Here is a 24243-nt window from a genome sequence, read left to right as displayed (position 1 = left end):
ATTTTCCAATGTTGCAAGTGAAAATCGAGTAAAACTGTAATAAACAGAATACAAAATATACTTAGGAGCCTGCCTCGCAAGTACAAGATATAACTTTCACCATTTACCAGCTTTAAACAGTCACGTTAGCTTAATAGAAAATGTGCAATAACTAGCACGCTAACAGAGTATGAGTTAGCTAATTAACAAAAGACGAACGTTAACAACGTAACGTAGCTACTGATATACATTCTCAAGTTGACGTTACATCGTGCTCATTAAGTTTACCTCTACACAAAACATACAATTTACATCATCACTCAAGTTAGACACTTACAGACATTGCCGCCTTACGAGTGTGGGACAAACAAGATTCGGGAGCGAAACATCAGGAATATCCCGACGCGCTTCGTGCCGGTAACATTACGGTTCTGGCAAGCTCAAGGACCGGAAGCTCATGGGATCACCCATACGTAAACAGGAAGGTAATGTCAAAATAAAAGCTCTTTCAAAATAAAGACTCTTCTTACATTACAAAATACCTGTGTCTCTTTTCTTATAATAAACAAAATAATTATCAAGCATGAAATTGAACTTATAGCAAAAAACAATTTACAAACTGAGGACAGAACAAGAATCATTCGGTAAACAGCCAGGTTAAACTAATAAACGGTCATAAAATTGACGGACTGTCTTTTTTCCACACAAACATGACATCTGTCCTTTTATAATAACCCCTTACACTCTGAAGGCATTTTTAATGATTTTGTCTTAAGTGACATGCTTAAAATTAAAGGCAGCTCTTTTGTTGTGCGTTTCTATGGTAACGTTAAAAGTAGACCTGTCAATCAAAGAGCTCAGTTTAGTACAAGCACGCAGCCACTGTAGACAGTCAGACAAAGAAGTGGTTATGAAGTAGTAAAGTGATAGTAAGTGAAGTAAGTGGTTTTTTGGACACACACCTATCATAAAATAGAGCCTTTATTAACCTTTGTAATTTAAACAAAATAGAATAATTGTCTTTTCTGTTTTTTCAGTGATCGATTTTCATCTGATTTTTGTAAGTGATCAATCTAGAAGTCATCCTACAGTTCTGATTTGCCATGTTCTTAACATACTGTTTTAGTCAATAAAGATAAATTAAAACTGAGTGCATATTAATTCACAAAGGCATTTGCGATATATTTGACTCCTTTTCATGTTTCTTTTTCTCAACAGGAGCTACATACACCCCAAAGGCTCTGTTCAGAACCATTTTACACAGCATCTTTGCCTTTGTACAGTAAGTATGTGTTTTAATTAACCTCAAAGACAACTAAAGACTTCTTTTAATGATGTAAATTCCCAATTGTCGACTTTTGAGCACTATATCGGACATTTTTCAATCGTTATTGATAAAGATATTAATCATACCTGTCAAGTTTTGGATTTGAAAATAAGGGAAATTTTCCGGCGCCCACCGCGAGCAGAAATATAAATACTACAAATACTATGTGTGCCTTCCGTCTCTGTAGTAGCGTCCATCATCCGTCTCTGTTTTTTTTTTTTTTCTGTTTTTTCCCGCGTTGTCACCATAGACTGTAAGGGTTGTCACTCATCATCTGACCTCACACACTAACCTCGCGACAACTGCCACCTACAGTACCTGTAGTAGGCTACTGCAGGTGGCAGTTATCGCGAGGCTACTGACAGACTCAGATTAGGAATGTTTTTTTTGTTTTGTTTTTTACTCCGCCCGGGCCCGGGGTAGCCTATTATTATTTTTTAATAACGCAGGTTAAAAACCGGGAGATTTACGGGAAAATACTAATACGGGAGGACGGCGGGAAAGAAGAGTAAAATACGGGACTTTCCCGGCCAAAACGGGATACTTGACAGGTATGATATTAATAGATATCGTTATCGTTGTATCGCCCAGCCCTAAATGGGAAACACTATCTTTAATTAATCTAGTTAAAGTTATTTTGCACATATATATCGATACACACATGTGTAATAACTTTCCCCTGTATGCTTGTCTTGATTATTGGCATCCTAAGATTTTTTTTTTAACTGCCTGGTCCATTCTTTGAGTTTGACTTTTGATTTGTCTTAGATATTCATAATAACATAATTCTCAACATTTGGTAATGACTGTACTGTAATATTGTGTGTCAACAATTGCGAGTAACATATTAATGTTCTTTCTTGAATTTATTAGATTTTACTTCGTCCTCCACTGCCTCCAGAGTTGTTTCCTGGCATCTCTTGTTTTAAGGTTAGTCATTTAGGCCTGCAGCCTCTGGTCTAATCACAGCCGTGATGATATAGAGCTCTATATCACACTCCTACTCGAGCGATATTGCTTAAATAACATGATGTTTGTAAAAGGCTTTGGTAACGCTTTAGATTTTCATTGTATTTCCCTCTAAACACTGATAACCACATTAAATCAGCTGGGGCCTCATTTATAAAGCGTGCGTACGTACACACAAAACGGGGCTGAAAACATGCGTACGCCACTTCCCACGCAAATGTTGTGATCTATAAAAAAAAAACTTGAGAATGTGCGCACATGTAAGTAAACTCTGACCCATGCGTACGCACATTCTGGAGACAATTAAGGGGAATTGGCGACACAGATGGTGAGGTAGTGAACTGAAATCAGATTGAAAAAAAGTATTAATGAACTTACTAACACTAACACACACACTCGCAAACTCACACACAAAGACACAGAGCACAGCTCTGTTCTATGCAAAGTGGGGAATGACAGAAAAAGTTTGAGAACCACTGATGTGGAGTGACACTGGGTTAGCTCTGTTATTTTGACCTGGGTTAAGATGAGTTGCTGCTGATAGAAATGTGTGGCAATTACTCAGCCCACTGACATTAGTTTATCTAATTGTGATAAACTTGACTTACTGTTCACTCCAATAATTTAGTTTTTCTGTATTTTCTAGTGACACCGGATAATAACGAAGGCCTGTGTGCTTTGCAGCAGCCATTGGCAGCAGGAAGCCGAATATGAATGGCTGGGCTCTCCTGAACGTAATCTATTTAGCATGCAGATGAAGAACACACCGAGACAGGCACACACACACACACACACACACACAAACACAAAATACACAGAACACACAGCACAGTCCTATACATAATGGGGAATGACAAAAATGACAGAAAAAGTTTGAGAACCACTGCTGTGGGGTCACTCGTTTAGCTCTGTTAGTTGGACCTGGGTGATGCTGTTCTTTGTGTAACGGGCCTTTTTCTGTATTTCCTAGTGCCACAAGATGATTGGCAGCAAGACACACCCCGTGATGAAGGGATGTGCTCTCCTGAATGTAAGTTAATTACAGGGTACCCGCGGGGTCTTAAAAGCATTGAAAAAGTCTTAAATTTGATAATCTCAAATTAAGGCCTTAAAAGCCTTGAATTTGGTATACAAAGTCTTGAATTTCGTTACAAAGGTCTTAATTTTTTTTTGCCTTTTCTATGATTAAATTCATACCGTAACAAAATTAGCTGTTACTAATGTAGACTAATTAAAAATTAGTCGCGTAACGTTGAGTGCACCTCGCGCTTCACGTCATAGAAGAACGCGCGAAAGCGCGCGCACCCGTTACGATGGTTACTAATCAGAGCTTTTCTGTTAAAAGCATAGACAGGTTAAAAGAGCATGTTTTCTACCCGGTCTTTTCAGTAGTATCTGGCCACAACCATCCACGCGCGCTCTCTCTACATTGTTGAAGAAGCGCGGATGATCTGAAAACACAGACAAGCTGGAGTTCAGCGATCTTCATTTGAGAATATCTGTCACGAGCCGCTTGCGCTGTTTGTGCGACTAAATCTGCGATCAAAATGCAGGCTGATATACAGCAGTGTTTTTAATGTTGATCATTATGCGAGCAAGAATGCAATGTTTCCCAACTATCCACACGATTTCAAATGTGACATTGATTTTATACAACAGTAAAAAAAAAAAAAAAAAAAAAAAAAGGTAATATTAAGTGATGTGCTAAATTTTAAACAGGCTTATTGCTCTATTTTGCAACAAAATCTGTGGCTTTGACAAAGACAATGAGTTACCGCCACCTACTGGCGATTTTAATATCATATTTTTATTAATATTAAACGTTTTTTAACATTGAATATTTATTGAACATTGTTTTATTTAAAGCATTATTTATTTTTAAAAGTATTATAAAGGTGAAAAATGAAATGGAAAAATCGATTAAATGGGGCAAATATTGTCCCTTAATGGAAAGATGTGACTGCAGTCGTGGAAGAGAGGGGGTACGGCACTCTAAAAAAAATTGGAGAACTAAGGAAAAGGGATATGTAGAATTGCACAAGTGCTACTGCTAAAGAGTGCAATGTCAATACAGCCTGTTAGCTTAATTTTAATTTCTCATAAGCTTAATCGAATTGGCCTAGAGAGAATAATTATGACATTTTCTGTCTAAAGACTACATATAAAATAGTTACCAAAATTAAAGTAACTGCAGTTTGACTAAAAGTAATGACTAAAAGTTGACAAAAAATGCAAACACATTTCGTCAACTAAAACTATGAAAGGCAGAATGACTCAAATGTGACTAAGACCAATAAGTATTTTCGTCTGAAGATGAAGAGTAAGACTAAATCAAAAATGGCTGCCAAAATTAACATTGGCCTACACACGTGCACGCTACAATGCTGCTGCGTATGTATTAAATATGACTGATAATTTAAATAAAATGTTTTATTTAATTCAAATAGTCTACTTGTACATAATTATTTTTTAGGGTTTAAAATGTATACAGATTTGACATTTTCCCCTCATACTTCTGTCGGAATTGGTACGAAGTTGGCATTGAATTTCATTTGAAATGGTATTAAAAAGGTCTTAAAAAGCCTTGAATTTAAGTTGGAGGATCCTGGGGGTACCCTGAATTAACACGCAGACACAGAACAGAGTCTGTAAAACAACTTTGTAAGCAATTAAAGCTGTCACACACGTTACATGCGGTTACATGACCAGTCCAGTATAGTCATCTAGTCTGTTCTCTTGCAATCAGACTAGCTGTCTTAGTCTAAAACTACATACAGTCAAGTTAGTTTGACCCGAGAGCATGGTCATTCTGACTGAATCCGATATGATCTGACACTGATTACCTGAAAGAATCATTAATCTTTGTTTTAACCTTTTTAATCTTTGTGTTTCAAGTGTCTGTGAACACAAACATGCCGCAGTGTCGTGAAACCCCATCCTGCCCAGGCCTTCCACATAACACAGGACCCCTCAAAGTAAGACATATTTTAGTGTATGATGTGTTTTATGTGTCTGTACTTCTTACTCTGTGTTATGGTAGGCTAGAGGCTCTCTCTGTCTGTCTCTCTCTCTGTCTGTCTGTCTGTCTCACTCTCTCTCTCTCTCTCTCTCTCTGTCTGTCTGTCTGTGTCTCTCTCTCTCTCTCTCTCTCTCTCTCTCTCTCACTTCCGGTGTGATTGTTGGGAGTGAACGGAGCGTGGTGAGGGTGAGTGTGTTTGTAGCTGTGTGCTAGGAACTTTTTTTCTATCTTCTATCTTTTTGTGTGTGTGTGTGTTTGTCTTGTATGTGTTGAATCGTTTGGCTGTTCGTATTTAGGGGAGGTTGCGTCTGCAACCAGCGTTGAGCTGGGAAGCATGACGAGTCGAGACGCAATGAGTTATGAAAATCTAACCCGTCGTCATGGAGTAAAAGTAGATTCTAAAATTAGTGTGGAACAGTGTTGTTTGGCTGTGGGAGAGATTGTAGGACATGATAATATCGTCTCGGCATCGCGGATGAACAGTGCAATCGTTATTTTTTTTAAGTCAATTGAAAAGGCAAACGAGGTTGTACAAAGTGGTGTGGTGTTGAATGGTTCGCTAGTACCCGTTCTGCCTTTGAGCAGTCCGTCTAAAAAAGTAATACTGTCCAATGTACCTCCGTTTATCAAAGACGAAGTACTGATGCAAGAATTATCTCGTTATGGAAAGTTGGTCTCCCCTATTAGAAAAATCCCTTTAGGGTGTAAGTCACCGCTGGTCAAACATCTAGTCTCGTTTAGAAGACAAGTTTTCATGGTGCTGAAAAACGGCACTGACGAGATTGATTTGATTTTTAAGTTTAAAATTGATGGGTTCGATTATACAGTGTTTGCAACATCTGATATTACAATTAAGTGTTTTAGTTGTAATAAAATCGGACATCTTGTTCGAGAGTGCCCGAATAAAACCGAGAGTGCGGGTGCGAGCACAAGCTCGGAACAAGTAGTTTCTGCGGTTACTTCTGCGGAGAGCGCGGGTGACGCGGAGAGCGCCGGTACGACCGCAGAAGTCACTGAAGAGTCGGGTTTTGTTGTAGCTGATGGAATCGAGTCTAGCACAACAGAGAATGTTGCTAAACCGTGTAAAAGTGACACCTCTCAACTGTCTGATGAACAGTTTGAGCAATCTGAAAACATTTGTGTAGCAGACATTGAGGAAATGGATGTTGAAGGCAATGTGGTTGGTTTTGAGACAGAAGTGGGATCTGTCTTCAAAATCCCAGTTAAAAGAAAGAAAAAAAGCTGTGGAAAGGTTTTTAAACAAGTAAGGAGAGATGATGGTGGTAGTGAGAATGTGGGTTCTGACAGTGATGGGAATTCCTCTGATTCAAATTTGTCTCAGTGTTCTAACTTGTCTTTTACTTCTCAAAGCGAAAACTTGAGTTGTTTGTATAAAGCTGAAGACATTAGCAGATTTCTGCAAGAAACAAAGGGAATGAAAGGTGTACTAGTCGAAGATTTTTTTCCTGATTTTAAACAATTTACAAATGACGTGAGGTATTTAACAAAAGAAGGAGCTTTTCAAGATGTAGAGGTTTATCGTCTCAGAAAAATTGTGAACAAACTTAAAAAAAAAATCAAGGATGATGAATTTGCCAACGGGTAAAAAATGACAAATTTTAAAATTGGCACTTTAAACTTAAATGGTGCCAGAGATAGTCATAAAAGAATGATGCTTTTTGAGTTTATCAGACAAAAACAGATTGATATTGTGTTCCTACAGGAGACGCATAGTGATTCTAAAAATGAGATAGATTGGAGAAAAGAATGGGATGGGCAGATTGTTTTAAGTCACAAATCCTCTATTAGTGGGGGGGTTGCTGTTCTATTCTCAAAAAACTTTTTACCTTTATCTTGTGAAGTAGATGAAATAATTGAAGGTCGGTTTTTAAAAATTAAAGCTAAATTTGAGAAAACGATTATGGTACTTATGAATTTATATTTACCTAATAAAGGATCAGAAAGAGTTCTTTTCCTTAAAAAAGTAGATGTTGTTTTGAAAGGGTTAAAGCCTGAAGAGTTGTTATTTATAGGCGGAGATTTTAATTGTACTGTCAATACACTTGATAGGAATCATATAGAACCAAGTATTGCTTCTCAGAAATCTTTAATACAACTTATAGAAACCCATGATTTATGTGATATATGGAGAAGTATGAATCAAGGTGTCAGACAGTATACTTGGGCTCATAGTACTGAACACTTAATCTCTTTAGCACGACTTGACAGAATTTACAGTACTCAGCACCAACGCAATTCTTTTAAAATTTGTAAAATTATTCCAGTGGGGTTTTCCGATCATAACTTAGTTCTGTGCAGTGTTTTTATTAAGTGTGTTAAGTGCAAAAGTGCATATTGGATTTTTAATAATTCATTGTTAAGTGATAACAATTTTATAGAAAGTTTTACTTTTTTTTGGGAAAGTATTAAACAGCAAAAACTTTGTTATGCTTCTTTGCAACAATGGTGGGATTGTAGTAAAATCCTTATAAAGGATTTCTGTCAAAAGTACACTCTTAATGTTACTCGGGACATAGTTCAGTCAATGAAAAATTTAGAAACGGAAATTGGGGCTTTACAGGATGTAATAACATCCAAAAATTATAGTAAAAATCATATTGATGACTTGAAAAAGAAAAAAGCAGTGTTGGCAGACCTGTTGGGAATAAGAGCACAAGGAGCTCTAGTTCGTTCGCGTTTTGAAACTGTGTCTCAAATGGATGCTCCTTCAAAATTCTTTTTTAATTTGGAAATGAAAAAAGGTCAGAGTAAAATAATACATTCTTTACGGTCAGCTACAGGACAAGAATTGACTGAGCCTGCTGATATAAGAAGCTGTGTGGTTAGTTTTTATTCTGACCTTTATAAATCTGAACTTGTGGAGTGGGATGCAGATGCTGATTATTTCTTGGATGGACTGCCAAAGGTGGATGAAGAGTCCAACAATGATCTACAGCAGACTTTGTCATTGCAAGAGATGCATTCTGCCATGATGACCATGGAAAATGGTAAATCCCCAGGAATTGATGGGCTAACTGTTGAGTTTTATAAAGCTCTATGGCCCATCATGGGAGAGGATTTGCTGGCAGTTTTTAATGACAGTCTGAAAAGAGGAGTGTTGCCTCTAAGCTGCAGAAGAGCAGTCATTACACTGTTGCCTAAGAAAGGCGATCTTCAGTGCATCAGCAATTGGCGCCCAGTTTCACTTTTATGTTCAGAGTACAAAATTTTGTCTAAAGTGTTGGCTTTAAGACTTAGTAAAGTTTTAAGCCAATTGATTCATTCTGACCAGTCTTATTGCATTCCTAACAGGTCCATCTTTGATAATATTGCTTTAATTAGAGATGTTTTGGATGGTTCTAAATTATTTGGAATTAATTGTGGCTTGATTTCTCTCGATCAAGAGAAAGCTTTTGACAGAGTTGAACATCTGTTTTTATGGAATACTTTGGAAGCTTTTGGTTTTAGTCCTTCTTTTATATCAATGATTAAGACTATGTATTGTAACGTTGAGAGTGTCCTTAAGATTAATGGTGGTTTGAGTGCTCCTTTTAAAGTTCAGAGAGGAGTTAGGCAAGGATGTGCAATGTCTGGTATGTTATATACCCTAGCTATTGAACCTTTACTTCAAAAGTTAAGAGATCATTTAGAAGGTCTAGTTTTTCCCAATTGTTATAATCCTTTATATTTGTCTGCTTATGCTGATGATGTTATTGTTTTTGTAAATGGAAAAGATGATGTAGATAAGATGGGGAAAATTGTTGATGATTTTAAATGTATTTCTTCTGCTAAGGTCAATTGGGGGAAAAGCGAAGCTCTATTAGTGGGGAATTGGAGTGGAGTTCCTCCCACTTTACCTGGAGGTTTACGTTGGAAAAGAGGAGGGTTAAAATATCTTGGTGTTTATCTGGGGAATGAGAGTTTCGTAAAGAAAAACTGGGAAGGGTTATTTGAGAAAATAAAAGGACGATTCGAAAAATGGAAATGGCTTCTCCCCCAGATATCGTATAGGGGGCGTATTCTTGTTATTAATAATCTGGTGGCATCTTCATTGTGGCATAAATTTGCTTGTGTGGACCCTCCAAATACGCTTCTTGCGGACATTCAAAGAGAACTAGTGAACTTTTTTTGGGACAATTATCATTGGACTACTCAAAGCATTTTGTATTTGCCTAAGGAGGATGGAGGGCAAGGACTAGTAAACCTTGTAAGCAGAAGAGCCACTTACCGTCTCCAATTTATACAGAAGATTTTAATGGGACCTTATACACTTGCATGGAGACCACTGGCATTAAGCATCTTGAGGAGAGTGGGCAATATGGACATGGATTTAACATTGTTTTTAATGGATTATAGAAGATTGAATTTAACTGGAATTCCTGTTTTCTATCAAGGTTTGTTTAAAGTGTGGGGTCTTTTTCAAAATCGGTGGATGGAACCGGCAATTTCTCTTCATTGGTTGTTGGAAGAGCCGCTTATTTTTGGAGCTCGGTTTGATGTTTCTGGGCCTGATTTTCCTGGATTAACTGAATTGTTATGGAGTAAAAGGATCTTTAAGTTAAAATATATTGTTAATGAATCAGGATATGACCTGAAAAGATCTGAACAAATTGTTACCCTTTTAGGGATTCGATCAGAACGGTTTGCTAAGAAGTATCTTGATAAACTAAATATGGTTTTAACTGATGAAGAGAAGACTCTTTTAGAGGAGTTTGGTGCGGGGACTTTAGTTCCTGATAACAAAGATCTTTTTCCAGATATTGAAATTCTTCCCACTATTGATGGGGATGTTTTCAATTGCTCTCTGTTATGTACTAAAATGAATGAATATATTGATTTTTGTACAGTGGACGGAAAAACTTTGTATAAATGTATTGTAAAAGTTATTAATCAACACAATTTAAGTTTGAAAACAGATACAGTATGGAGAAAAAAGTTAGGAATTAACAATGAAATTAAACCTGTATGGAGAGCAATTTACAAACCACCATTAACAAAAAAACTTGGTGACCTACAATGGCGAATTTTACATGGAGCTATAGCTGTGAATGCATTTGTATCCACTATAAACCCCACTGTAAGCGACAAATGTCCTTTTTGTTTGGAGAGGGAAACCATATTTCATTGTTTTATGGATTGTAATCGACTTGATTCTCTTTTTGAGCTGTTAAAAGTTCTTTTTGATTATTTTAATATTTGTTTTACAAAGAAAGATTTTATTCTTGGTTTTGGTTATAGTTCTAAACAAAAGTCAAAATGTCATGTTATTAATTTTATGGTGGGACAAGCCAAATATGCTATTTATATTACTAGAAGAAATAAGATAGAAGAAAAGTCAGGACAAGATGTTGTTTTTGTTTTTAGAAATATGGTAAAAGCAAGAATCCTTATTGATTTTAATTTTCATAGATTAATGAGTACGATAAGTGTTTTTGAAATTCAGTGGTGTTGTAGCATTTTATGCTCAGTTGTTGATGGACAAATTGTTTTTGTAAGAGAATTGATGTAATTTATTTAATTGTTGAATGGTTAAAGGATAATTGTTTTTAATAAAGTGATTGTAAATTTCAAAATTTCTCTCTCTCTCTCTCTCTCTGTCTGTCTCTCTCTCTCTGTCTGTCTGTCTGTCAGAAGAAAGGCCTTAAATCACGGCCTATTCATCAGGTACTCCTGAGTAAGTCCTACAATGTGTTGAAGCAACATTCTGTCACTATTCATCCCATATGTGGTGTCTGTATTTATATCAGTTGTTCTTGATATTTATATACTGTCCTCACACTATTCTCAACCAAATGTCTTTTAAGTTTTTTTTTTGTAAAATGCTCTGACTTTTCTGAATTGTCTTTATAGAAACAATCAAACGAAGATATAGACTTTTGTGCTACTGACTTATTTTTTCCCCGTTGCTTTATTTTTTGTTTTTTTGTTTAGATGCTGTGTTAAGAAATCCTGCCCAACAAAATTCCACTGAGGCTGACGTAGAGATGACCGTGAGAAACTGGCTGCAGCTGAGCAGGGACAGGAATGAGGGGCGGCAAAGGCGGGGCGAGCAAGCATCTTAAGTGAAATAATTGATTGGACTGATTTTTCTTTTTATTATTTTATTTACTATTTTGGAGGGAATTTTTTTGTTGTTGTAGTTTTCTATGTGTGATTTGTGGAGTGTTAAAATAAATGATACTGCTTTTGCAAAAACAAAGTGAAAAATAAATTTTCAAGGTCCATCTCCCGGTGCCCTTCGTTTTTTTCTCCCGGAAAACTCCTGTAACTTAATTTTAAAATCACTGATCCATTTTTTTTTTCTGTTAGACTGACATTTCCCAGGTTGTCAGATTGTGTATGAAATACACCCTACACATAAACAATCACTTACTTTCAATTTAAACTGCCTACTTCTCAACTAGCTCTTGTCAAATTGTTAGGGAAGAAATTTTATGATTAACACATCACATAAACTGTTATTGAGTGTTGTTGATACACAATAGGAAACTTGTGTCCTTGGATCACAATCTGACAGCAGTTAGCCTAAACAAATCAATAAGACCTAATATAACGGTGGGATCCTACTAGAGCGGCGAAAAGCATTCAGACGCCTCGCTCCCTTTGACTCAACACTGGAACAGCTGATTTTCAAGCATGCTGTGGCGTTTCCAGCGATGCAGCCGAAAATCAGCTGTTCCAGTGTTAAGTCAAAGGGAGGGAGGCGTCTGAATGCTTTTCGCCGCTCTAGTAGGATCGCGCCGCATAGGTCATAATTATTTCGGGTTTACGTTGGCTCACGGTCGGCGATCATGTCGGGTTTACGTTGGCTCACGGTCGGCGATCATTCTAATGCCACCATCTTCCCGATGTCTTGCCGATTAGCTACCAATCTCCATAAGACATCTCACCGAGGCACTTTATGTCGGGCAGGCACATGCGTCCCGACGTCGGCAAGACCTAATTTGTTGTCTGGGTCCTGACATAAATTAAGAAATGAATGTCACTGCAACCTAGTTTTATCATACACAGTGGTCAAATATGAAAGCGGGAGTCTTAAATATTTCTAATGATACTCAGTTTGTCTAGACCAAGTAAGAGTGTGATGTTTTAACATGCAGCGAATGTTGAACAACAATAATCTGGGTCTGTTGGTGATCTTTGTACCTAAAGGGGTTAACACTCTGGGGTCTGATGTGTTTTCCGGGCCCTGGAGTTGTTCTGACATGCTCTGACATTTGTGCTTATTTCTGTTACTTGTAACATTTCCATGGCTTAAGTCTAATTACACTGTATTCAGCACAAACTCTGCTACAATAATATGTGAACAATTTGTATGTAAGTTTGTAGTTTTGAGAAAATGACATTTATGCGTGGTTTGTGAAAAAAACAAGGCTTATTTTGTCACTGAAATAAGGCCATAAAACCCATACTGACTATTATATTTTATAAGACTTTTGAAAGTTATATCATGTAGTCTAGAGTTTTTACTTCAAAACTATGTGAAAATCATCCTGCCCACTCATTCACATAAAACAATATATTGATTTAAAATTTGTAAGACATGTTTTGTGTAAGAAAGCTGTATGTGAGGAAGCGTAAATCATCATGAATATTGAGGTGTTTCACACCTGGGAAGACAAATATTCTCCCCTAATGGCCCTATCAGGTAGGACTGTGAGAAAACTATAAACAAAGAATGAGGAGAGATTAAAAGAATGGCTTTTTGATTGTTTGGATTTATTTACAACACAACACAGTCCTAAGAAACAAAAGACAAAAAGGCACGTTATTGAGCACACTGATCTAAACAGAGAGACATGAACAGTCACACACCTTTGTGCCCATTTCCAAGGTGTTTGCTTCATTTTACCATGTTCATGTACAGAGACTCGTGTGGATGTTTATGTCATCAGTGTCATCTGGTCCCTGTATAAAAAATAAAAAGACTGTGAACATGCTGATATCAGGAGAAACTATAGGGTTGCATGATTTGGGAAAGAAAATCTAATTGTGATTTTTCTGGTTAAAATTGCAATTTAAAATTCACAAATATTCATATATATATATATATATATAATGAACACCAGGTTTGTTGTGACTTGTAGGCATATACTTGTAGGGCTGCATAAAATAATAATAACAATAATAATCATTACTTTACAGAAATGCACACGGGCTATAACGATAAATCAATAAAAAGGAACACTTCAGTACACTACACTGGAGAAACATATATGGATTAGCATATGTTACTTCAAATGTTATCATTCGTTATGATGTTATGAAATGAGATTAGAGTAAAAACGTGGCCTAATGTTTGGCGCGTTTTGCTTTCAAATGCACAGCGCGAGAGACCCAAACTTACAATGCTTTACATTATTGTTACCACATTATAAACATCTACGTTTGAACAGATATCCACGAACATAGTATTTAACAGTAAACACGGGTCTAAACATTATAATATTCATCATGTTAATGTAAACACTCATACTAGCCTACTTTTATATCATGCTGTGTTTTATATTATCAAGCTTAAAACATCTTTGTGTCATACATGGATATTTATTTAGCATTGAAAGGTTGCCTACCTGCCTATAGTTCATATTTCAACATGTTGCCATCGATTTCATACATTTTAGTCTGGCACCAGTTCAACTAGTACGATGTGAAGTTTATGCAACAATAACACGCTAACTATTAAAAGTGATAGTTACACATTTCTTACCTTAAAAATCTTATCTTCAAATCGCATTCTTCTTCTTCTTCTGAGGTAAAGCCAAGGTAAACTCAGTCTTCCAAACTCGATTAAGAGCAGAGGACTGATGAAGTTGTATGCTTTGTTTTGAGGTAATGAGGGCGTTTACAGGTTTGCGTTCCTTCACGTGGACTATTTGCATGTGAATCGCTCATGCGCACGTGGGTGTGGTCACATTAGAGATAATGAGCACTCGCTTGAGAAACTACATCTCGTTGCTTTCATATGGATTACTTAAACAAGTCAAGTCACATTTATTTATATAGCGCTTTTTACAATACAGATGGTTTCAAAGCAGCTTTACAGAGATAACAGGAAAATGCAACAAAGTTGCATACACTGTTTGCTTGTTTTTGATATGATTAACATTTAAAAATAGACATTTCAAACTTTCTAAAAACATATCTCTCACGTATGGGTGGCAAGTATTCACTGAGTTACAGTTCATTTTCTGTCGCGTTTCAGAATGAACTTCACACTGAGAGAGACGGCAGAACGTGCATCATGTTTATTTTCTTTATTTTACGAAAAGCAGAACATTTTGTTTTTATTATGAGTTTACACAAATAAACGTAGACATTTAACAGTTTTGAAGGATGTATAACACTTGCCTGTATGACAAAAATCAACAGAGTTATTTGAGTCTGATAAGAAAAAAAGCGAGGTGATCGCGCCGGCGCGACCACCGACCCCAGGTTAACACAATAACGTAACACATGTAGGCTATGGTTCTCAACACTGAGGATGAAAAATAAACGCCTGTTTCTCCAGACTCGCACTTGTCATTCATCCACAAATCACAGCACTTTCATAATCACTATGCCATGTAGTGATTTCAATTTTATTTAGATTTATTGTTCAGCATTACTTGAGCATTTTATAATTTGCAAGGCTGAATGATGCATTCTGACTATGAATGGAGTATTTTAGATTAATCGTCAAATCCAGAGGATTAAGTTAACTCAATTCAATATTTCAACTGTCCACATACACCCCAGCTTGTTTACCTTAAGGAGTTAGAAGCACCGTGACTACTGTACTGTCCTCGCTGAAGAAATCAGTCAGACGGCGGGAGTGGAAGGGGGATCAAGCGGGATTTTTGTGTTGCTGTCTATATGCAATCTCTTTTTAATGAAAGGAGTTTCCGCATTTGTCAATCATCCCCGCTTGCTATTTGGGGAATGAACCCAGCGCTGTGATTGGTCGAACTCCTTCTGCGTGTGCACAGAGGCATCACCAGGTTTTTGCGTAGTTTAGAGTGACAAATCGTACCAGCATACTTTGAGGTCAAAATGCGTACCCGCTACTCAAAATGCATACAGGTTGACAGGCCTACTATTGATTTATAGTAAAAGGCCGTCTGCATTTTTTTAATTATTATTATTATTTTTATTATTGTTGTTGTTGTTGTTGTTATATTATGCAGCCCTACCCGGAGGCACAACAAATCTGGTGTTCTTTATATTGTGATTTTTTAATTTTAATAAAATTTTTGGGTGAATTTAAAATAGCAATTTTAACCAGAAAAAAACGCAATTAGATTTGTTTTCGTCAAATCATGCAGCCCTAGTTGCTCATGATGTCAGCATGACCAGCAGGACCAGATGCCACTGGTGAGTCCTGCTGACTCAAACTTTCACATGAGTCTCTTCAAACTGTTTTTCTCTGAGAGCGCTGTACAAACATCAGCAAGCTTCTACATGAACATGGTCAAATAAGCTCCATCACTGACTACTGATGGCAGGGCAGTTTTCATGGCAAACGAAAAAGCAAACACCTTGGAACAGGAATTGTTTTGGGAATGGCACAAAGGTGTATGACTGTTAAAGTTTCTGTGTTTAGATCAGTGTGCTTGATAATGTACCTTTTTGTTCTTTGTTATGTATATTTTAATTATGTTGTGTTTTAAATAAAAAACAAACAATCAAAAAGCCATTATTTTAATCTCCTCACATTCTGTCTTCTAGTTCCCTCACAGTCCCACCTGATTTTTTACTAGGGGGTCATTGTTTTCCCAAGTGTGAAACATATCAATATTCATGATACAAATTACACAAAACAGGTCTTACAAATTTTTAATCAATATATTATTTAATGTGAATGAGTGGGTAGGATTATTTTTACATCGTTTTGAAGCAAAAAATTCTAGGCTACAAAGTCCAGTTCTCAAAAGTCTTGTGAACAAATATTCAGTATGGGTTTTATGGCCTTATTTCAGTGACTTAAAAATATATTTTTTTCACTTACAACACATAAACGTAATTTTCTCAAAACTATAAACTTTTACATAAATGCTACACACATTATTGTAGCAGAGTTTGTGCTGAATGCAGTGTAATCAGACTGTTTAGTAAAGCGATGCTATTCTGATGCTTTTGATTGATTCTTTTGTTTGAATTTGCAGCTCACCACATCTGCCAATTACATCAATCCACACTGCTGCTGAAAGCCTTAGGCTACAACCTGTCTGAGAGTTGCCACCATGGCGAGTGATAAAAATGCATTCCAGTGCTGAAAACAAAAACAAAAAAACATTTCAACCAGAATTCAGAAAAGGATGCAAACAGTTCAGTGTATAGTTCAGTTCAGTTCAAAATATGTTTGCCAACTATTAAAGTGCTATTGACATCGGAGGTTTCAATGTCGAACCCAGAGAAAGCATTTTCTATGATGAATTCTAACATTAAGCGCCACCTAGTGGACAAATCTCTCTATTAGTTTGTCCACCACTAACACAGCGATTGGTCATTGAGTCTAAACAACATTTTAGGTGGATTATAACTTTATAAAAACAAATATATATATATATATATATATCATGCATGTTATGAAAGCTACACTGGGGGAGTCTGTTCTGTTCTGAATCTATTCTTGCTTTTGTTATTGAGAAATCAATATTAGGCCTTATATGGTACAATGTTTTCCCTTCACACACACACAGTGGTAAAAAATATTACCACAAAAAAAAAAAAAAAAGTAGATTTTGACAATTTTTTATATCAGTAAGAAGAAAAACATGCTTTTAGTACAATATGCTGTTCTAGAATTGTGTGTTTTCTCTTAAATATAACTATCTCTGATTTTAGAGGTTAACCCAGCCTGGTTTAAATGTTTGAAAATGATTAACAATTGAAAACATTTGTTAGAAATTTAGAAAAGTAATCAAATTAATGAGATGTAATCAGTTACAGGAGGGATGGGATCAGGAAAGGTCCATGAGCCAGGCCTCGAACTCAGGTCTCCTGAAGCACATATAGGCACCCTTGCCCGCGAGGCTATCGTGGTGTGATATGTTTGAGTAAAAAGTATAGGCTCATTAATACCTCTGGCTTATTCCAAATACTACAAATTGCATATTTTGTCTTCAATAACAAATGTACTTTATTAGACAAATAAAACGTAGCTATACTTTGTACAAAATACAATTGTATACTATAATGTATTTTGAAAGTATACTTTCAATGCATTGCTACAAAGATCATTTTCAGCACACAGTTAAAATATACAGTGGGGAGAACAAGTATTTGATACACTGCTGATTTTGCAGGTTTTCCTACTTACAAAGCATGTAGAGGTCTGTAATTTTTATCATAGGTACTCTTCAAATCCAGAAAATCACATTGTATGATTTTTAAATAATTAATTTGCATTTTATTGCATGACATAAGTATTTGATCACTTACCAACCAGTAAGAATTCCGGCTCTCACAGACCTGTTAGTTTTTCTTTAAGAAGCCCTCCTGTTCTCCACTCATTACCTGTATTAACTGCACCTGTTTGAACTCATTACCTGTATAAAAGACACCTGTCCACTCAATCAAACAGACTCTAACCTCTCCACAATGGCCAAGACCAGAGAGCTGTGTAAGGACATCAGGGATAAAATTGTAGACCTGCACAAGGCTGGGATGGGCTACAGGACAATATAAGCAGCATGGTGAGGAGGCAACAACTGTTGGCGCAATTATTAGAAAATGGAAGAAGTTCAAGATGACGGTCAATCTCTTCTTCGGTCTGGGGCACCATGCAAGATCTCACCTCGTGGGGCATCAATGATCATGAGGAAGGTGAGGGATCAGCCCAGAACTACACGGCAGGACCTGGTCAATGACCTGAAGAGAGCTGGGACCTCAGTCTCAAAGAAAACCATTAGTAACATCCGTCCTTCGGATGAGACGTTAAACCGAGGTCCTGACTCTCTGTGGTCATTAAAAAATCCCAGGATGTCCTTCGAAAAAGAGTAGGGGTTTAACCCCGGCATCCTGGCCAAATTTGCCCCTTGGCCTCTGTCCATCATGGCCTCCTAATCATCCCCATATACTGATTGGCTTCATCACCGTCTCCTCTCCACCAGTATGTTAGTGTGTGGTGGGCGTTCTGGCGCAATATGGCTGCCGTCGCATCATCCAGGTGGATACTGCACATTGGTGGTGGTTGAGGAGATTCCCCCTTTCATGTAAAGCGCTTTGAGTACCTAGAAAAGCGCTATATAAATGTAATTAATTATTATTATTATTATTAACACACTACGCCGTCATGGATTAAAATCCTGCAGCGCATGCAAGGTCCCCCTGCTCAAGCCAGCGCATGTCCAGGCCCGTCTGAAGTTTGCCAATGACCATCTGGATGATCCAGAGGAGGAATGGGAGAAGGTCATGTGGTCTGATGAGACAAAAATAGAGCTTTTTGTTCTAAACTCCACTCGCCGTGTTTGGAGTGTTGTAAAGTTTTCTTTCATCGAAGCAGAGACCAGGAGACAGTTGGGATCGCGTTCAATGGAAGTTATTCTTTATTGAGAACTCCGCTGTACGTTGCTGTAGTACTTCCAACATGATCTGACTCTAATACAGTATGCATTGTAGTTATATACATTCCAAGGGGGAGGGATTACATAGAGGCGGGAACTCTGAATAAAGCATGCAAATGAAGTGGGAACACACCCTACTCTGAGTCCAATTGAATCAGCATAACTATTCACATGCTGATACTGGCCAGGAACTCCAATTCCAAGAGCCATCCGAGAGACATTAAAGACAAAAGGTGAAAGTCAATCAACCTAATGATTCAACGTCTGGGCTCCGAAAGGTGAGAATCTCAGTGATCTGACTCATTTAAAACACAATAGAGAAAAACAGGACTGGCAGAAACTGTTGTTACTATTATCCTAACTTAACTTTAAAATGCTAACTTCAATGTACTCAACTTTTACTGTTGCAAACTAAATTAAACATTTAATACATTTGTAATCCAACATTTCCCCCTTTGAGAGTTCTAATAACTCTCACAAAAATACAAATTTAAACACTTAAAAGTTCATTCTTGTAACTTGAAAAAATTACAGGCACACGCATGATCTGTGTTGTTCATCTGTAATTGCATGCTGACACAGAAACAAAACATGCAATTTAGGGTCCGTGAATTCTCTGCGTTGTGTATTTTTCATTTTCTTTTGTGATAGTTCGTTCAGCAGTGGGTCTGGTTGTCTTCTTGAGGTTGGGGCTTCATACGCAGATGAGACGGTCTTTGCATATGGACCTCGGAAAAGCCATCAAGTTTTATCTGCACACTGTAAGACAGAAAACAGAAAAACAGAGAGCAGTATTTCTTCAAACACTAGAGTTGTATGGTTTTTTTTTTAGAGTCTGCTGTTGTTGTTTCATTCTTTCCCTATTTCTTAATTGTTTTGACACCTATAGACCAGTGAGGTAAGGATGGACTAAATCGGGAAAGGCCTATGAGGTAGTGTCTTCACCCTGGGTTCACCCCCGAAGCCTGTTGCATTCAGTTCTTCCCAGGGCACCTCACTTGTCCGTGTGTCCTATTCTGTCCCTGTGTTGTGTACACACTGTACAGTGTGTGAGAAAATTGGCACATTTCCATTCTCCAGTGAAACATCAGTCCTAATAAACATCATTAACAGAGGATGGTGTCTGATTGTAATGTTCTGCAGTATAACATTTAAGGCTGTGAGTATACTGAATGCCCCCCAAACAAAGGCTGTGACAGTCAATAACTCTTTCATCTTTGTTGTAAGTTACTGGGGAGATTAAGCAATCACAGCCCAAATGGTTAACACCTCAAAAAGCTTACCCACGAGTCCAATGACGAGGGGAGGGGTTGCTTCAAAGTAGCAAACAAATGTAGTAAAAGCTGCATAACATTGTTAACTTGTCTTAAGTTATTTTTGTTTTTTCTACATTCTTTTCCAAAATGTCCGTGCTTGCCACAGTAAGAACAACTGGCTTCTCTTGGACATTTGCGTTTCTTTTTCTTCTCTGAGATGACCATAACAGAAACTGCTGCAATTCTTACTCTCTCTTTGACAGTCTCTTTCCCAAGTAACTAAACTGTCCAAGTTGTCTTGCAGGGTTCTTGTACACCATGTGATGTTTAAGTAAGGCAACGCCATTCTGTGTTCTGGCAAAAGACAATGAAACCATGTGCGAACCAAAGGGCCATTATCACCTAAAACCTTCTCTGGCGTGTCTGCAATTCCACTGTACACTGCAGCTGACTGACATAATCGTTATGTGTACTCACAAACCGTTTCACCCTTCTTCTGTACACAATTAGTAATTTTCGACCAATCGATTTTGGGTCCTAAGATATTCTTTAGGATTTTCAAAACACCTTCTCTCAAATCGCCTTTACTGACATGTTGAAGTTCGGAAGTAACAGCAGACTCAAAACTGTTGAATTCAGATTCAGTTAGAATTTGTGATATCAGCTGTGTAACTTCTGCCAACGACATGTCATAAAGACGCATTTTACTGATCAATGCTTTTCTAAATTCAGAAAAATGTGTGCGTGCTGAGAGTAAACTCTGGGAGAGTCTATCTATATCCTTAGGACCTAAAGATGTTTTGGCAACAGTTTGTATTTGGACAACAGAAGAGTTGGGAGTAACACTTTCAGTTCCCTGAGATCTTCTCCTAGCCCCACAAACCTGCACTGAATCTACAGGCTCATCAGTTACTGATTGGACGGCTACATCTGTTTCAAAGAAAGCTTTTAAGTCAGGATAATTGTTATCAGGCTGACTAACTTCTTCCACATCAGTTTTTTCTGCATTTTTGTTGCGGTTTACTTTCTTAGTCACAGAAGATAATCTAGTACGGTCTGATCTGTTTCTCTAGCTCTGAGTTGCGCTTAGACTGTTCTGTAGCTAGTGTTAAACCAAATTCTCTGTGACAACAGATAATACCTTTCACATTGTTCTTGCGAATACTTTCTCCTAGTACCTTCTTACAATCTTCAATTGACCATACTTTGTCTGGATCAATGCCAAATTTCTTTGTTAAATTCAATCTGACTGGCTCAGTCACGATGGAGTCCATGTGCTCTGATAACAAAGACTTGAATTCACTATCTGTCCAAAAAGGTGTAATCTGTCTAGTACTTTTCCTAAACATTTTGTGAATTTCTGTTACCACAAACAAACACTAAAAAAACTTCTCTCTACTGTCTTACAAACAGAGGGTACAATCTTATTAGCACATGACACTAAATTTCTCTAGCTTACAGATAGGTCTTCTCTAGCAAGAGCATACACACAATATTAACATGCAACTGTTAATCTTCCCTGCCAACAACAGAGGATAAATTTCATCTCTAAAAGAAAAACTTTTTAGAGGCTTATCTTTAGTTAACCAAACTCGCGCAGAGGAAAAACACATTTGTACTGGTCTGCATTGGTTCTTTGAATGGAGTGAAACTCACCGAATCGTTGGTTGTACAGAAAAATTTCGTCTGGAACTCAGTCAGCTTTGTTGAGATCTTTGAGCTTGAAGTTTCAAGATTCAGTCTGGAACTCAGTCAGGCATTGAGATCTTTTTGGAGCTTGAAGTTTTCAATCTGGAGGAAGCTGGAAAGATTCAGTCTGGCAATCTTTTTCAGATCTTTTGTTGAGCTTGAAGTTTCAAGATTCAGTTCTTTGAGCTTAAAATTCTTTGAGTTTCCTTTTTCTCCATCCGGGTCACGGCACCATCTGTTGTAAAGTTTTCTTTCATCGAAGCAGAGACCAGGAGACAGTTGGGATCGCGTTCAACGGAAGTTATTCTTTATTGAGAACTCCGCTGTACGTTGCTGTAGTACTTCCAACATGATCTGACTCTAATACAGTATGCATTGTAGTTATATACATTCCAAGGGGGAGGGATTACATAGAGGCGGGAACTCTGAATAAAGCATGCAAATGAAGTGGGAACACACCCTACTCTGAGTCCAATTGAATCAGCATAACTATTCACATGCTGATACTGGCCAGGAACTCCAATTCCAAGAGCCATCCGAGAGACATTAAAGACAAAAGGTGAAAGTCAATCAACCTAATGATTCAACGTCTGGGCTCCGAAAGGTGAGAATCTCAGTGATCTGACTCATTTTAAAACACAATAGAGAAAAACAGGACTGGCAGAAACTGTTGTTACTATTATCCTAACCTAACCTTAAAATGCTAACTTCAATGTACTCAACTTTTACTGTTGCAAACTAAATTAAACATTTAATAAATTTGTAATCCAACAGGAGGAAGAAGAAGGATGAGTACAACCCCAAGAACACCATCCCAACCGTGAAACATGGAGGTGGAAACATCATTCTTTGGGGATGCTTTTCTGCAAAGGGGACAGGACGACTGCACCGTATTGAGGGGAGGATGGATGGGGCCATGTATCGCGAGATCTTGGCCAACAACCTCCTTCCCTCAGTAAGAGCATTGAAGATGGGTCGTGGCTGGGTCTTCCAGCATGACAACAAACCGAAACACAGAGCCAGGACAACTAAGGAGTGGCTCCGTAAGAAGCATCTCAAGGTCCTGGAGTGGCCTAGCCAGTCTCCAGACCTGAACCCAATAGAAAATCTTTTAATCTTTATTCACTTCAAAAGTCCGTATTGCCCAGCGACAGCCCCGAAACCTGAAGGATCTGGAGAAAAAATCCCTGCTGCAGTGTGTGCAAACCTGGTCAAGAACTACAGGAAACGTAATTGCAAACAAAGGTTTCTGTACCAAATATTAAGTTCTGCTTTTCTGATGTATCAAATACTTATGTCATGCAATAAAATGCAAATTAATTACTTAAAAATCATACATTGTGATTTTCTGGATTTTTGTTTTAGATTCTGTCACACACAGTTGAAGAGTACCTATGATAAAAATTACAGACTTCTACATACTTTGTAAGTGGGAAAACCTGCAAAATCGGCAGTGTATCAAATACTTGTTCTCCCCACTGTACCTAAAATATACTTTTAATAAAGTGCAAATAAATACACTTTTAAAAAATAAACCGAATTTTCACTTCAAGTATATTTTTTCTAAAATATATTTTTAGAAAATATACTAAAGTACAATTATTTTAAAGTGTGTTAAAAGTTGTATTGTAAAAATAGGTAAAAGCACAATGCTAATATAATTTAATATATTTAAAGATAGTACAATTTTGTTAGTATATTTGCAATGTACTTTTGAAAAAGGGAATATATTTCAAATACAATAAAGTGTACTTTTTTTCACTGGGGATGTGTTTGTTAATTGCAGAAAATATAAAACTAACTATAGGACTAACTGGACGTGGACTGAAGGACATACTGTAATGTAGTGGAAGAAAACAAGGAAGGGAATGTCTGTTCTGCTTTATAATAAATACACGACTATTGACAAGGATTTGACATATTGCTGTAGGAGTTAATTAACTCCATTAGATGGCAGTAGTGCAACATTAAGGATGCAAGCTGCCATTAAAAATCATTGACGAAGAAGAAGAAGAAGAAGAAGAAGGTGAAGACATGAAAAAAGAACATGAAACAAAACCAAAACCAGACATGACATTCCCATTGTCTCACTGATGTTCTCCGGTTAAGTGTGTTACTGGTATACTGGGGGTGTCAGTAAAAGACAAATTCTTAAGCCGTGCTGTAATTTATAAAGATTACTTTGTTGTATTTGAAGCACACAATAATGATGGCATTAGCACACTTCAAGTTTACTTGGAATGCAATTGCAATGTGTTTTAAAAGCACTAAAAGTTTGTTATCAGTATAATATTAATGTATGTTCAGCACTCTTACAGTGTAATTGAATTGCAATTGTAATGTCACCAAAATACATTTTAAGTTTATGCTGAGTGAATTCTGCATTTCAAAACTTAAATACAAGAGTATATTTAAAGTGTACTTAAGTATACCTGGAATAGTTCCACTTTAGCACAA

General features: G+C 37.1%; 1 protein-coding gene and 1 long non-coding RNA gene across 10 annotated transcripts in view; one reads left to right on the top strand and one right to left on the bottom strand.

The window, feature by feature from the left end:
• LOC311096657 (transforming growth factor beta-1-induced transcript 1 protein-like) overlaps positions 1 to 24243 on the bottom strand; it is a 135133-nt gene that overhangs the window by 66128 nt on the left and 44762 nt on the right. For 5 of the 8 annotated variants that reach the window (XM_084135936.1, XM_084135940.1, XM_084135943.1 and 2 more), the window contains one exon: positions 16444 to 16545. The exons of the other annotated variants lie outside the window; for them this stretch is intronic. In XM_084135936.1, coding sequence (XP_083992062.1) covers positions 16444 to 16545 — 102 coding nt within the window. The remainder of the gene's footprint in view (positions 1 to 16443; positions 16546 to 24243) is intronic. 8 annotated transcript variants of the gene reach the window in all.
• Positions 781 to 12421, top strand: LOC311096659. 2 transcript variants are annotated; one of them, XR_014609072.1, is made up of 4 exons: positions 781 to 1039; positions 1198 to 6051; positions 6316 to 10968; positions 11226 to 12421. It is a non-coding gene; the product is annotated as an uncharacterized lncRNA (long non-coding RNA). The 2 variants fall into 2 exon arrangements; XR_014609073.1 differs by having other exon boundaries at positions 1198 to 10968.

Source organism: Abramis brama (assembly GCF_963993115.1).
Source record: "Abramis brama genome assembly, chromosome: 14".
Classification (NCBI taxonomy): Eukaryota; Metazoa; Chordata; class Actinopteri; order Cypriniformes; family Leuciscidae; genus Abramis; species Abramis brama.
This window is presented reverse-complemented; position numbering and strand designations above follow the sequence as displayed.